This window comes from Pseudonaja textilis, chromosome 14 (genome assembly GCF_049901715.1).
Source record: "Pseudonaja textilis isolate UNSWEBS1 chromosome 14, rPseTex1.2, whole genome shotgun sequence".
In the NCBI taxonomy this organism is placed as follows: domain Eukaryota; kingdom Metazoa; phylum Chordata; class Lepidosauria; order Squamata; family Elapidae; genus Pseudonaja; species Pseudonaja textilis.
Genome location: NC_142003.1, coordinates 14,808,797 through 14,823,654, shown reverse-complemented (window position 1 = coordinate 14,823,654; position 14,858 = coordinate 14,808,797). Strand labels below are relative to the sequence as shown.

At 43.0% G+C, this 14,858-nt stretch overlaps 1 protein-coding gene across 1 annotated transcript in view; it reads left to right on the top strand.

Moving 5' to 3' along the window:
• The window catches only part of SOX8 (SRY-box transcription factor 8), a 35,391-nt gene extending 26,353 nt beyond the window's left edge, over nt 1–9,038 (top strand). The window contains exon 3 of the mRNA XM_087912632.1: nt 4,923–9,038. Coding sequence (XP_087768758.1) covers nt 4,923–5,662 — 740 coding nt within the window. The 3' untranslated portion in view covers nt 5,663–9,038. The remainder of the gene's footprint in view (nt 1–4,922) is intronic.
• The last annotated feature ends 5,820 nt before the right edge of the window (nt 9,039–14,858 follow it).

Below are 14,858 nucleotides of genomic sequence, written 5' to 3'. Positions count from 1 at the left end.
GTCTTCTCATTCCCAGGTCCACATGTTACTACCCCAAATTCCTCCCCCCTTACAATTGATGGCAGGATGCCAGTGAAACATCTCTGCTGAGATGTTGGATGGCAGATCTGACAATTTGTCCAAGGCAGAATCCTTAATCCAGAAATCCTTAATTAAACCCAGAATCCAGAATCCTTAATTTGCTTTATCTTGGACATCTCAGGTGTCGGACGGTGGTGGGATTCAAATCATTTAACAACTGGCTCTCTGCCCTAATGACTGGCTGGATAGACCTGGCTGGATGATCATGTGACCAGGTAGACATGGCCAACTTGACATCACTCACGTCGAGGGGTGCCTCTCCTTGCCCCACCTGGCCCTGTCAGGTGATGATCCGTTCAAAATTCAAGAAAGAAAAAACTTAGACTCTTTAGATTAGAGCAAGGAAATCTTTTACTGAAAGTGAAGTGGTAGCATCAAATAGAATTCTGAATCTAAGAAATTAGGCGCGCAGACCACATATACAAAGTGTTGGAAACGTTCCCACCCCTCATAGTCCAAATGAGTCTTCCAATTAAAAGTTGTGAATAGGATCGTGTAAGCATCTTCAGGTGGTGATGGAGCCTCTGTCCGTTGACCTTGACATATTTTGATAAAGACTTGCAGCTGCGCAGAGAAAAGAAAACTAGACGAGGAATAGAAAGTTAAGAGCAGGAATTTATACTCCCCTCCCCTCCTCATTTATACAACAGAAGAATGTAACACCTCCAGCTCTCTTCCCAGACATACCCCTCCCCCCGTTACTTATGGCAGCCGAAAGATGCAAAGCAGTAGAAAAGATCTTGAAGGCTGACAGGCCCTTCCCCTCCCAGCCACTTCTTATAACCTTGGGTGGCTGGGCAAGTGGCTCGGGGGGCAAGGCAAGGCGTGGCTGGGAGGGGAGAGGAGGGGCAAGGCAGGACTGGGCATGGCATGGCAAGGCACGCCATTCAGCCGGTTCTCCAAACTGCACAAAAAGTTAGCTACCAGTTCTCGCAAACCAGTGCGAACCTGCTAAATTCCACCCCTGGTGTCTGGTCATGAGAAATAGCATGGGAGAAGGTAGAGATTCTGCAGCTCTGTCCATATTGTCAAGTTCTCCCATTCGGTGCATTTCCTAATTTGGGATGACGTTCTTGGGAAAAGAAAGGCTCGATTCCAGATACCATACGAACATTAATTCATTCATCAATCGTGCTTGATAGAGTAGAGGTCCTTCTCCATGAAACCTAGGCAGCCTTTCTCCTTCTTCAGTATAGAGCAGAACTGTGGCAGGATGCATCCCACGGACTCCCCGCTTTTCTCTGGAGCTGACCCAGATGTGTTTGCCAACCCAGGCTACAATCGGAGAATATCCCCCAGTTTCCCATCTACAAAATTGGCAGTTTCTTCTCTAGCTTCTGTTCTGCTGACTGTTTTTGTCTTTGCAAGAAAGCTGGGATTTTTCCTTTCTCCATTTCTGGCTTCTGCTCCGGGGCATAAAGCCAAGATCTTGGGGAACTATGCTCAGCTTCACAGCTGAAGGCTTAACGTATATTTGTGTTCAGAAATTGGTGAGCTCCGAACACGTTTGTGGGAAGCTCTTGCACCTTCTCCTTCCAAGGGGTCTTGGGAGCAGGACCTCCAGGTACATCTGTATGCATTCTACGGGAGACCCTACAGCAGGGGTGGAGAACGATGGGCCTTTTGTTGGACTTCAGCTCTCAGCATGGCTGGCTCAGGAATTCTGGGAGTTGAAGTCCACAGGTCATATAAAGGCCATAGTTTCCCACCTCTGCTCTATAGCAATCAGAGATAACTCTGTGACCAACTGAGGTGCAGGTGAAATCAGTTGCAATACATCTTGGCCATCCATCCATCCATTCATTCATTCATTCATTCATTTTTCAGATATTTGGGCATAAGTTCCATGGCCAGGACAAGATGTGTTCACCTAGATATGATGCACTGGAAGGCAAGAGATCCCTGTGTCATTTGCTCACCGTTTTCTTATTTTCTCAAGGATACAGGTAGTCCTTGATTTATGTCCATAACCAAGCCCAAAACCTCTGTAGCTGTTCTGACCAAGGCTTCCGAGACCATAATTACGCACACACTTATTTTAAAAACAAGTCTTGTTTCACTGCAACGCTGGGAATTATTTTCATTCCCAGCCATAATGAATCTCAAACAGTCCCTCGAGATAAGCACCCACCTTTCTCTCCTTTGAATTGCTGTCAATAATTAGAGTGTCAAATGTATTATAAAAAAACCAACTGAAGTACAAAGAGTTTCAAGGATCAATCTGAATACAGCGAATGACTTTGCTTCCTGCAAAAGTTTCGTCATCTTTGCCTGTCCTTTCTATCTCATGGGAGGGGCAATCACCTCCCAGCCTCACTCCCAAGTTGCCCTTTTTGTTTCAGCTGCTCTCGCCTTCTAGCACCTCTGTGCACACACGCACTGGGAACAGGCTCCCCTTGTTCCTCTGCCTCGCTGCTGCCAGACTCCGAAAGCTCCGGAGTCAGCAGTCCACTCCCAGATGGCCCTGGCTTCATCTCTGCATTGGACGCAGGACCCTCGTCTGAGTCCTCTCCAGACTCCTCGACTGGTCCATATTATTCTCCACTGTCCTACATCGCTGACGTCTGCACAGGCTGTCAGCAAACCACAACAGTAGCTGAGACAATTCTTAAGTGAATTTTGTCCCATTTTACTCATGCCCAAAGTTAACTGAACCACAGCAGCGGTTAAGTTAGTAACACGGCTGTTAAGTGAATCAAAATCCAGACACTTGGCAACTGACTCATATTTATGACAGTTTGCAGTGTCCCGGGGTCATCTAATCCCCTTTTGCGACCTTCTGACAAGCAAAGTCAATGGAAAAGCCCGACTCGTTTAACGACCAGGTTACAAAGTGATCGGCTGCAGTGGTTCCCTTAGCAATTCAGGCAAGAAAGGTTGTAAAATGGGCCACAACTCACTTAATAAATGTCTCACTTAACGACAGACATTTTGAGCTCAGTAGTGGTCCTATGGAGAGGATTACTGTGTACTTTGCTCTACTGGAATTAGGCGGGAGAGGAGTTTTCAGCAGGAAATGGATTTTAGAAATGCAGATTAGGCCTCTGGTGTGGCTATTGCAACAATTAACATTTTTTTTGAAAAATAAGAAAGGGGCAGAAGTGGGGTGAAACCCCTCCCCCAGGCTCTCCAATCAGAATAGAGCAGAGGTCTCCACGATGGGAAATGCTGCTGTTTGTAAGAAGTGCTGATACACACTCTCACCTTTTGTCTTTTGATTTCCAGCCTCTCCTTCCTTGCGTTCCTTTTCCAACCTCCCTAGAACGTCTCCTACATTTCATTCAAATTCACCGAACGGATTTGGGACTTATGATCTGGCACCTTTGGACCCATGTAAAGATTTGATGGACGTTGGCATATGTTTGCATCCCATTTATGTTAAATTGGCTTACTCTGGGCAGTTTCCATCATAAAAACAGAAACACCCATTAAAACACACACACACACACACACACACACACACACACACACACACACAAAACTACTCTAAAACTACAGGCGTCCTCAAATTTGCCGTTTACAAATTTGGACTAATTTAAGGGGTCGAATCAAAAGGTGCGCTCAGTTTCACTCTGCAAAACAAGTCAAATCAGGCCCCGATCAAGTCACTTAGTCCTGACAGATGTGTGGTATAGTCCTTCCAGCTGGCTGGTGTGGTGCTAAATCATTTGACAACTTTTTGTTATCCTGATCGCTTCCGTTTCTCTCCGTTGCAGCTTACAACAGAATAGCTTTTCCTAAATTTTCCACGCACGCAGTTCACCAAATCGACAGGCAGAGTTGGGAAAGCTGTTAGCAAAGCGTTTGCTTTACAAGGCAGGGTTGCCAGATGTTATTCTTAACACCTGGTTGGTTTGGGGAGACCCTTGCTTGAATGTAAGGGAATCCTTTCCCTGTCAAATGAGACGGTTTTGAGCTATCTCGGTGTCTTGCATCCTTAGCCATTTTAAGATGCGTGTCTTCAGTGCCAGCTGGGTTATTCTGGGAATTGAAGTCCACACATCCTAAAATTGCTGGGCTACTGAGCTAGGTGGCCCAAAGGTGAGAGTGATAGAAGTTAACGTTTTGGATATTCCACTCTTTTTCTAATAAGTACACTGTACAGTCAACCCTTATAGGGTCTCTCCCATGTTCTTTGTGCTTAGCACATCTGGAATTCTAAGTTCATACTATAGGTGTACTTGCCACAGGAGTATGGCCCATCATAAGCTCACAATGACCAGAAAGCAAGCTTGTCAGCTGCTCCTTACCTTTTCTTAGCCACTCAAATATAGCAATGTTCCAATATTTGAGGGGCTGCCACCAAGAAGACCGGGGTCAAACTATTTTCCAAAGCACCTGAAGAAGAAACAATGGGTGGAAATTAGTCAAGGAGAATGGTAACCTAGAAGTAAGGAGAACTAGTGAGAACAGTTAACCAGTGGAACAGCTTGCCTTCAGAAGTTTTGGGTGTCCCAACACGGGGGTTTTTTAAGAAGAGACTGGACAGCCACTTGTCTGAAACAGTATAGGGTTTCCTGCCTGAGCAAGGGGTTGGACTAGAAAACCTCTTGAGGTCCCTTCTGGCCCTCCTGCTCCTCCCCATCCCAGCTAAAAGTGGTCATTTTCCTGGTAGGCAGGTCCATCTAGAAACAAGAGACTGGGCTTCTTTCATATTTTGATAGCAGGATTTCCAAAGCTGATTTCCAAAACAGATGATCCGTTGCTTTCCTGCATGTCAACTTAGTGCTTCCTTTATTTTTATTAAATAAAATCACCATACATCTTTCAGGGCTGGTGTTTAAGCTAAGCCATCTTCCCTTTGAAGATGATGACTTTGTTTTCGATACACTTTTCTCTAGGGCAGCCCCATGGACCTCCTACCCCACCTACCACCCCTAAGACAGACCTTCACCCTGGGAGCAAGCAAGAACTAAAACACGAGGGACGGCGCCTCATGGAAAGTGGTCGACAGAACATTGATTTCAGCAATGTGGACATCTCTGAGCTGAGCAGTGAGGTCATCAACAACATGGAGGCTTTCGACATCCACGAGTTTGACCAGTACTTGCCACTCAACGGCCACTCTGCCATCCCAGCCAGCCACGGGCAGAACTCCACCGCGGGATCTTATGGGACTTCTTACCCTCACTCGGCCAACAGCAGCACTGCTGGGTCCTCCCAGATATGGACTCACAAGAGTCCGGCATCTGCCTCCCCTTCGTCCAGTGAAAGCAGCCATCAGAGGCCTCACATCAAGACTGAACAGCTCAGCCCGAGCCATTACAGTGACCAGCCTCACAACTCTCCAACCCACTCGGACTACGGATCCTATACTGCACAAGCATGTGCCACCACCGTCTCCCCGAGCTCAGCCACGGGATCTTTTTCCAGCTCCCCGTGCGACTACACAGATCTTCAGAGCTCCAACTACTACAACCCCTACTCAGGGTACCCTTCCAGCATTTACCAGTATCCGTATTTCCATTCCTCTCGCCGGCCGTATGCCACCCCCATCCTCAACAGCCTGTCCATCCCTCCTTCTCACAGCCCTACGGCGAACTGGGACCAGCCCGTCTACACAACCCTGACAAGGCCTTGAGCAGATGGAAGGAGCTGCTTCTTGAGGTCTTCCCCACCAGCCTTCAACAGTATGCACTACACAGAAACAAAGACGGAGCGAAGAAGTGATGATAGTTAATAACAAAGAACCCTAATGGAGCATCATTGCATAGTTGGAAGTGCCTCCCCTTTTGTCGGTATGTCTGGGCCTTCTGTCCAGAATCTCTTAGATTTTCCAAGGCAAAGCTCTATTTTGTTTATTCTGACTCGTAAATCATATTAAATAACATCTGGACCAATGAATGCTCTTGAATAGATGAAGGACGATCCATTCTAACTCCTCTGTGAGAACTTTGCAGTGAGTTTGATTTCAAATCCAAGACTCTGTAAAAGTCGAGGTGAAGATGGTGCTTAAGGTTTTGTGGCAAACCAGGGACAGATCAGCCTTGCACAAAAAACCACATAGGATTTTTTTTTAAAAAAAAAAATCTTAAGTGTTCAATTAACAATACTGAGGGACCATTCAAGAATCTTTTGGGACCAACCAACCAACTAATGTCAGCATTTCTTAATTTTAGTTTAAAGTTCTGAGCAAAGTTTTGCTGTAATTAACATTTTGGTTTGGAAGCTTAAAAAGTGCATTGATATATATATTTTTGTCATTGTTTGAGAGTAAATCTGTTAAATATGTATTTATGTTCCGTGTAATTTTTGTCCTTTTAATTAATGAAGTAATTCTGTGCAAGAGGTAGATTTAAATAAAGACTTTATAGCGCATAAAGTAGTGGAGGAGTTTCCCCATCTCCCCAATTACACTACTCATTAACAAAAGGGGGGGGGAGAGCAGCGTTTAAAGGTCCATCAGAAAGGAAAATTAGAAATGCTTTAAAAAAAAAAACCAATGATAATATAGGAACCTAAGAGGTGGAGAAAAAACAGAGTCCACGCTGTGTTTCAACAAATGTTGTGCTAAGTTGCTCCTGGCTAACATTCACTTTCAGATGCTGTGAAGGTGATGGCCACTCCATATTGTTTATCTCCAACACCTGGAACTTAAAGGTAGACTGCCACTGGAATCACAGAACACTCATCTACAGAAGCTCTTCCAGTTGATATCTGGAGCTTGGTTGCATGGCTTCTAAACAATCATTTACGGCTTGGTAAATTGGGAGAAACGTGGTTGGTTTTGTATAGCCTGGTTAGAAGAAAGATCGCTCGGGGAATTCTGGGAGTTGAAGTCCACGTGTTTTAAAGTATCTGAGGTTGAGAAATGTTGCCTTAGAACAGGGGTTTCAAACTCACGGGCCACGGGCCGGATGCGTCACGTACTGGCCACGCCCATCCCTGCTTTAGCGAATGGGGGAAAAAGTTGTGAGATGTCACCTGACGACATGTCACGAGTTTGAACCCCTGCCTTCGAATGTAGTGGGAGCCCACCTACATCTGATCCTGGTTTTGCAGTACTGTTGCCCTCTGTGGAAATGAATTCCTGGCCCGGACTTGCTTTTTCCATCTTTTCCAGAGTCAGTGGGTGATATTTGCTTTTCCAGATGAGGAAAAAGTGATATTTTCATCTCCTGATGGCTTTCCAGCCACAAACAGGCTATGCACCTCCATACTGGTGCTTTCTAAATTTTTATTTTTCATTCCTATTTAGAAAGGGTTCATGAAGTTAACCTTTTCTAAACTCTCTCTCATCCGTTGCCCGTCAAGTCACAGGGGGCTGGAACAAAGCTTGCACTAATGAAATTCAGAGTAGATTTTTTTTTTTTTATCAAGTGAATTGAACGAGCACAGAGGCATCTCTAAAGTGCCTTCACACAACCCGGCTTGGCAAGCCAATTTCCACAGCTAGGAATTCTACACGTGCAAAAATATTGTGCAAGGTGTGTTGCCTATCGGAAGAAAAATGCAATCTCTTACCCATTGAGGTGTGAGGTGAGTTTTCTGCCAGAATTGTAGGATTTTTCAAGGACAGGAAAATAACCTGTTTGAGTCTCAAAGGTGCTTTTTCAAAAGGCAACTGGGCTGGTTTTTTCTTTTCCCTTGAGAAAAATCAGACATTTCATTTTTTTCCCCATTAACATTTTTATTGAGTTATAAAGTATTATAAAATACAAAATACAAAGTAAATAGAAAAGCAGAGGAGGAGAGGAAAGAGAAGTGAGGAACGATAAGAAAGGAAAAGGGGCATTGACTCCGACTCTCTCTGTTACAGTAAAATAAGGCCTTAACATCAAATCACAGCTTTTTGCTTTTTTCATAATAATATGCCATAATAATAAGCCATTTTTATAAAGATCTATCAGTCTAATCAGTAAAACCCAAAGTCAGAAACATTTCGCTTTTCATCCAAGAAGATTCATCGGTTCGGAACAGATGAAGTTTCTTGGCTGAGAAGCAAAACAACTTCTCCTTCTTCCTCTTCCTCCTCTTCTTCTCCTTCTCCTTCTCCTCCTTCTCCTCTTTCTCCTTCTCCTTCTCCTGCTCCTCTTTCTCCTTCTCCTCATTCTCCTCCTCCTCCTCCTGCTCCTTCTCTTTCTTCTCCTCCTCCTCCTCCTTCTGCTCCTTCTCCTCTTCCTCCTCCTCCAGTTGCCTTTTGAAAGAATACCATTGAGACAACTGTGACCTTGGATGACTGAGAACTTCACAGACTCCTGCCAGAGGAAACAGGCACAATCTGAAATTTTACATTGATTCCTTCACTGGAATTTCTCCTCTGTCCTGGCAAAATGTGAATTTATGGGGGAACAAACTCCATCTTAAGCGAAATTGTATGAAATCAGATATGGAAAAAGGAAAGTGAATAGGTTCACCTCCCATCATAAGCTAATTTCAAACTACAACATTATTTTTAAAAATGTTACATTTTTAAATTGGTGCAGCTTATTCTTTTTATAAAGAAATATCAGTTTTAGCAGAATTTACACTTTGAGTTTCACTTTAATATTGCCCTATTTAAGAACCAGATCTTATTCATCAAAGCTGTGAAAATTAGCATTCTCCACTACGTTTTGGTTAATCCTTAGGTGTAGGCTAATAATTCTGTTGCTATCTGTATGCTGAGCATATAACAACCATCTATTCTAATGGTAACTTTGTGCCTTTTTAAAAGAAAAAAAACAAATCTTTATAAAACTTTAAACTTTCAGAGATTATCTAGCTTATCTTTTCTATGTTTCATATTCTCGGGTTTGTTTTTGTTTTCATGTTTTCCTTTTTTAAAAAGTGCATTTGTGGAAGTGGGTGGGCTTGCGACACAAAAGAGGAGAGCAGACGATGGAATACTTATGCAATCTATTTTTCTGTATAAAGTTCGAAAGTTGTCAGTTTATCTGTTTTTGTTCACTGGCTTCTGACTAATGCTAACTTTTGTACAGATCTATTTGATAAAATTAAAAAAAAAAAAGCCTTTATCTCGGCCTATTCATTTCAGTGTCTCAATTTCTCAAGCAAAGAAAACCAACATGGAAAAAAAATGGCTTTACTCCCCCAGCAAAAAGGGTTGAATGTTTAGCAAACTTTTTGTTATAATTGGGTTGAAGACAATCAGGGATAGGATTCTACCGGTTCACACCGGATCAGACGAACTGGTTGTTAAATCTGCATCTGGTTCGCCGAACCAGTATTTGAACCGACTGGCTGGCCTTCCCCTCCCGGGAACCTCCACACAGCCCATTTTCAGTGCAGGTGAGTGCAGGATCCACACAGAAGCTCTGGGAGGGGGAGAATTTTATGAAACGGGGAAGGAAGACTTCCTAAAATGTCCCTATTATGTTCAGGTCAGAAAATGAACATATGAAAATGTCCCCCAACTCTTTAGTGATGACGTCAAGAGAACTCTGGGAATCATACTGAGAAGAAGGGTGGAATTAGTTGACTTTATTGTAATTGCACCTTGAACAATGAATTTAAATACCATCTTCAGTGTACCTTATGACTGAAAATAAACACAAGCACACATCCTTCACATTTTATACATTGAATTGAAAACCCCTGATATTGCATTAATATTGCACTATATAGTAGAATTCAATAGTTACTGCCTGGGATAGAAGCTGTTTTTTCAGCCTATTTGTCCTTGTTTTGATTGTCCTGTACCATCTGCCAGATGGTGATAGTTTAAAAAAAGGGGGGGTGCCCAGGATGAGATGGGTCTTTGAGAATATTTTGGACTCTCTTTATAGCGGGAGCTATAAAGTTCTTCCAAAGAGGGGAGAGGGCAACCAATGATCCTCTGGGCAATGACGTTAGCCCTCTGGAGCGCTGTCCTATCTGCCACTGTGCAATTGGCAAACCATACAGAGGTGCAGTAAGTTAAGATACTCTCTGTGGTGCAGTGGTAGAAGGTCACCAGCAGTTTTTCATTCAGTTGTTTTCATTCAGTTTCATTCAGAAGACAAAGGAATTTGTCTGTGGTGCATAAGCTCTCAGGGTACATACAACAATAGTGATAGATCATTTGTAAAAATATATTCATCATAAAACATTAGATGCAACACTTAGTGATAGTTACGGATACTAAATAAACAATCAAAATAAATCATAAGATACAAGCAACAAAGTTATAAGAAGACAAGGAGATAGGTAATAGGGAGGATGAGAATAGAGGTAATTCTGCCTGTCTAGATAGTTTGACAGTGTTGTGGGAATTAGTTGTTTAGCAGCGTGATGGCATGGAGGGGTAAAACTGTCCTTGTGTCTAGTTGTTCTAGTTGTGCAATGCCCTCTAGCAGAGGTTTCCAAACTTGGTAGCTTTTAAGACTTGTGGATTTCAACTCCCAGAATTCCTCAGCCAGCTATGCTGGAATTCTGGGAATTAAGTCGACAAGTCTTAAAGTTGCCAAGTTTGGGAAACCCTGCCCTATAGTGTTGTTTTGAAGGTAGAAGTTGAAGTTGAAGGTAGAAGTTGAAACAAATTGTCAGCTTTGTGAAAACATGGGATTGTGGAGGTCATATAAACCCCAAGGAAGGAGGGAGGAATATGCTATAAGGATAGACTTGACCAACTTTGTGAATAATTTAATCTCAGCCAGAGTAATTAAACTCTGATGCATGGCATTAGTGTTTTGTGCAATCCTAGCCTTCAATATACCATAGTTAAGTAAACAGCCCCTCATCAGGGTGTACAAATCTTGGTATTCCAGATATACAATTAGTCCTCAACTTACAACCACAATTGAGCCCAACCTTCCTGTTACTAAGTGAAACATAAATATAAAGAAGTTAAGGAATCCTATTGAATCAGTTATCTGTGTGTGCTTTCTGGATTTGATTTTCCGCAACAAACTCTGATAGTCTATAATGGCCAAGGTTCATATGCATTGCCTGGGAGCACTTAGTGCCATCTCTGGCTGGGCTTCTCGGTATAGAAAAGAGGACACAGATGTCAGGATTCCAGCAGTTACCCCCATTTAAATTATGAGTCTCAAGCCAAACTACCAAAACTCCAAAAGGATTTATTGGGAGTTAACATGCCGGCATTGCCTGGGTGTAGCCGACTCTGAGACACATCATTCATTATCACCCTTGACCCTGGTTTCCCCGCCATCCCCTGGGTGTATCATAATTCATATTCTCCAATGGGACACATTCATAGCCCAGAGTCATCCATCACGCTTTTGTGCAGCAGAAACTTTGGTCACCTAGTTACTATCTTTGAAAACAATGATGGAATGCACTTTCGTTTTGCAAGCTGCCGCACTGCTCCCCCCTCCCTTTCTGTTGGCAACTCTAAAAAGACCATGGAAATATTTTATGAATTGACAAGTAGTCCTTGAGTTGCAACAGCTCATTCAGTGACCATTCAAAGTGACAATGGCACTGAAAATGTGACGTATGATCATTTTTCACGCTTGCAATCGTTGCGGCATCATTGCCCATGATCAGAATTTGGTTGCTTGGCAACTGGCATGTATTCATGACGGTTGCAGTGTCCTGGGGTCATGTGATCCCATTTTGAGAGGTTCTGACAAGTAAAGTCAATTACTAAACATGGAGAGAAAAATGGCAGATGACAGAAACCAAGAGAACCACTCAGGTGATCTTGAGGACACAGATAGACCTCCAAGTGGCCTCAACGACCCTCTAAAAGGATGCAAAGGACCAACTGTCTGTAAGGAGTATAAATCCTTCCCTGGTTTCCAGGCCACAAGCTTGGCAATTTGGACGGAGAGCATCATTGGGATAGGGTGGGCCATAAAAGGGAAGGTGCAGCCCTTAACTGGGCACTCCAAGCCCTACTCTGTTCTTACATGCCTCACTCATGTCATGTGATGCATGTAAAAAAGGGGGCAGGGTTTTTGTCATGCCACAGCGAGTAGTGTCTTTGTTATTGACCTCTCGTTGCAGATGTGCTTGTGGTTTGGTAGTGATTGAAAGTCACTGTTCCATCACATCTGGAGGGCTGAGGAAGGCTAAATTTACAGAATTAAAAATCTACCTGCTGCCAAATCTATGTTCTGTTATCATCTCAAATGTCTTGACTAACATCCTGCTTCCTGGAAGGAAGCTTTCCAGATAACTATAAAGCCTTAGTAAGACCACACCTAAAATACTGCATCCACTTTTGGTCACCACGCTATAAAAAAGATGTTGAGACTCTAGAAAGAGTGCAGAGAAGAGCAACCAGGATGATTAAGGGACTGGAGGCTAAAACATACGATGAATGGTTGCAGGAACTGGGCCTGGCTAGTCTAGGGAAGAGAAGGACCATGAGAGCAGTCTTCCAATATTTGAGGGGCTGCCACAGAGAGGAGGAAGGTGTCAAACTATATTCCAAAGCATCAGAAGGCCAGACAAGAAGCAATGGATGGACACTAATCAAAGAGAAAAGCAACCTGAAACTAAGGAGAAATTTTCTGATAACTAACCAGTGGATGGCTTGCCATCAGAAATCGTGGGTGTGCCATCACTGGAGGTTTTAAAGAAGAGACAAGACAGTCATTTGTCTGAAATGGTAGGTTCTCCTGCTTGAGCAGGAGGCTGGACTAGAAGACCTCCAAGGTCCCTTCCAGCTTCGCTTCGCTTCGCTTCGCTTCTATTCTATTCTATTCTATTCTATTCTATTCTACCCCTACCCTACCCTACCCTGCCCTACCCTACCCTACCCTACCCTACCCTACTCTACTCTATTCTATTCTATTCTATTCTATTCTATTCTATTCTATTCTATTCTATTCTATTCTATTCTATTCTTCTATTCTATCCTACTATCCTATCCTATCCTATCCTTTCCTATTTTAAACAACCACTCTGCTTATCAATGGAAACTTTGGTCACAGTTGTGTTTGTAAGTTGAGGGCTACCTGTACTTTGTAAGTTTTGGGGGTTGTTTTAGTGCTAAGCACTCCGTGCAAAACACTTGGATGTTTCACCTATGTGAAAAATAGAATAGAAGTAGGCATATGAGCTAAGCAAATAGAGTAATTTTCTCAGGCAATAATTATGGAGTTAACTCTGCCAGATATCAAAAAATTGCCCCCAAATCTTCGGAAGAGTTCCCTTTTCTCCAATCCAAACTGAAACAGTCTTTATTTGTATTTAGGTGGCTTCAGCCAATTGGATATCTTTAATAACATATATTTCTAAACTTTTAACTCTTGGGATGTAGAAGGAATATGTTTAAAGTTTTTTTAAAAAATTACTTGTTTTTGCAGTGGTTCCTGTTCTCCCTTTTGGCAGCTTTTACTCTATGACCAAAATTTATTGGAAATTTTAAGAAGTGATTCTGAAAATAATTAATGCAAATGTTTTATCATTCTGAAGTGGGAAATGGTGTTGTAAGCATTATTCCCGCTCACCTTTAATCCATGAACAATACAATTGTTAAATAGCAGCAAAGAGTAATTCTAGTTCCTCCCCCCACCCCAAAAAAAAAAACTCCCAGTGACTTATTTCAGGTTTACAGGTATGTCCCAAGAAGTAACAAAGAGGAAATTTGCTCAATGTTAATCACCTTTGATTCATTCCTTTCTTCTCACCCTCACCTACGAGAGCTCTCAAATTAGAGAACTCGGAATAAAAGACTTCTTTGTCAAAGGCAACCAGTGGGGGAAAAAAAATCCACTATAAATCGTTTCTATTCATCCTTGTTCAGGGTTGAATGTTGGCTGTTGAATTGAGAACAGGAACAGTCAAGAGGAAGTGCAGAAAACAGGTAAACTGTTTTTAATTAGGGATGATATCAGAAAAAAAATTCTCTTTATTTCTAGGTTGATACATGCAATGAATCTCTTCCAGATTCCCGGGTGTGCCATGAGAAGTCACTTCTACGGCTGAAAAAAGACTTTCCAAATCATGAGATATAAGACATCTACTTTAGTGAAAAGAAGGACCTGGGGTGACATGATAGCAGTGTTCCAATATTTGAGGGGCTGCCATAAGGATGATTATTTTTCCAAAGGACCAAAAAGAAAGTTGAGAAACAATGGATGGAAACTAACCAAGGAGAGAAGCAACTTAGAACTCAGGAGAGATTTCCTAACAGGGAGAACAATTAACTAGTCGAATGGCTTGCCACCAGAAGTTGTGAATGCTCTATCACTGGAGGCTTTCAAGAAGAGACTGGACAATCATTTGTCTGAAATGGTATAGGGCCATGATGGTGAACCTATGGCATGCATGCCACAGGTGGCACACAGAGCCATTTGTGCCAGCACGCAAGCCACAAGCAAACTTACCTCATTGCACATGTGCGTGCTTCACAGCTGATTTTTGTCTGGTTTAAGGCCTTTTTCAGCCTCCCAGATGCTTGAAAAAAGCCTCTGCAGGCTTTGCAGGATGAATAATAGGCCCATTTCATCACTTCCTGTGATGAAACAGGCCTATTATTCATCCTGCAAAGCCTGCAGAGGCTTTTTTTCAATCCTCTGGGAGGCTGAAAAAGGCCTCAAACTGGCTAAAAATCAGCTGTGAGGCGCAGTGCAGGTAAGGGGGCAGCAGGGTGGGGGTGGGGGGGTGCATTGCCTTCTGGTTGCTGGCACATCAGTGCGTGAGCACCAGCACGCGCACAATTTTTGACACAGGAGCCCAAAAAGATTAGCCACTACTGGTATAGGACTAGAAGACCTCCAACATCCCTTCCAACCAGTAGTGGGATTCAAATTTTTTTACTACTGTTCTGTGAGTGTGGCTTGGTGGGCGTGGCAGGAGAAGGATACTGTAAAATCTCCAGTCAGAGGTGGGATTTGCCAGTTGTCCAAACTACTCAAAATTTCTGCTACCGGTTCTCCAGA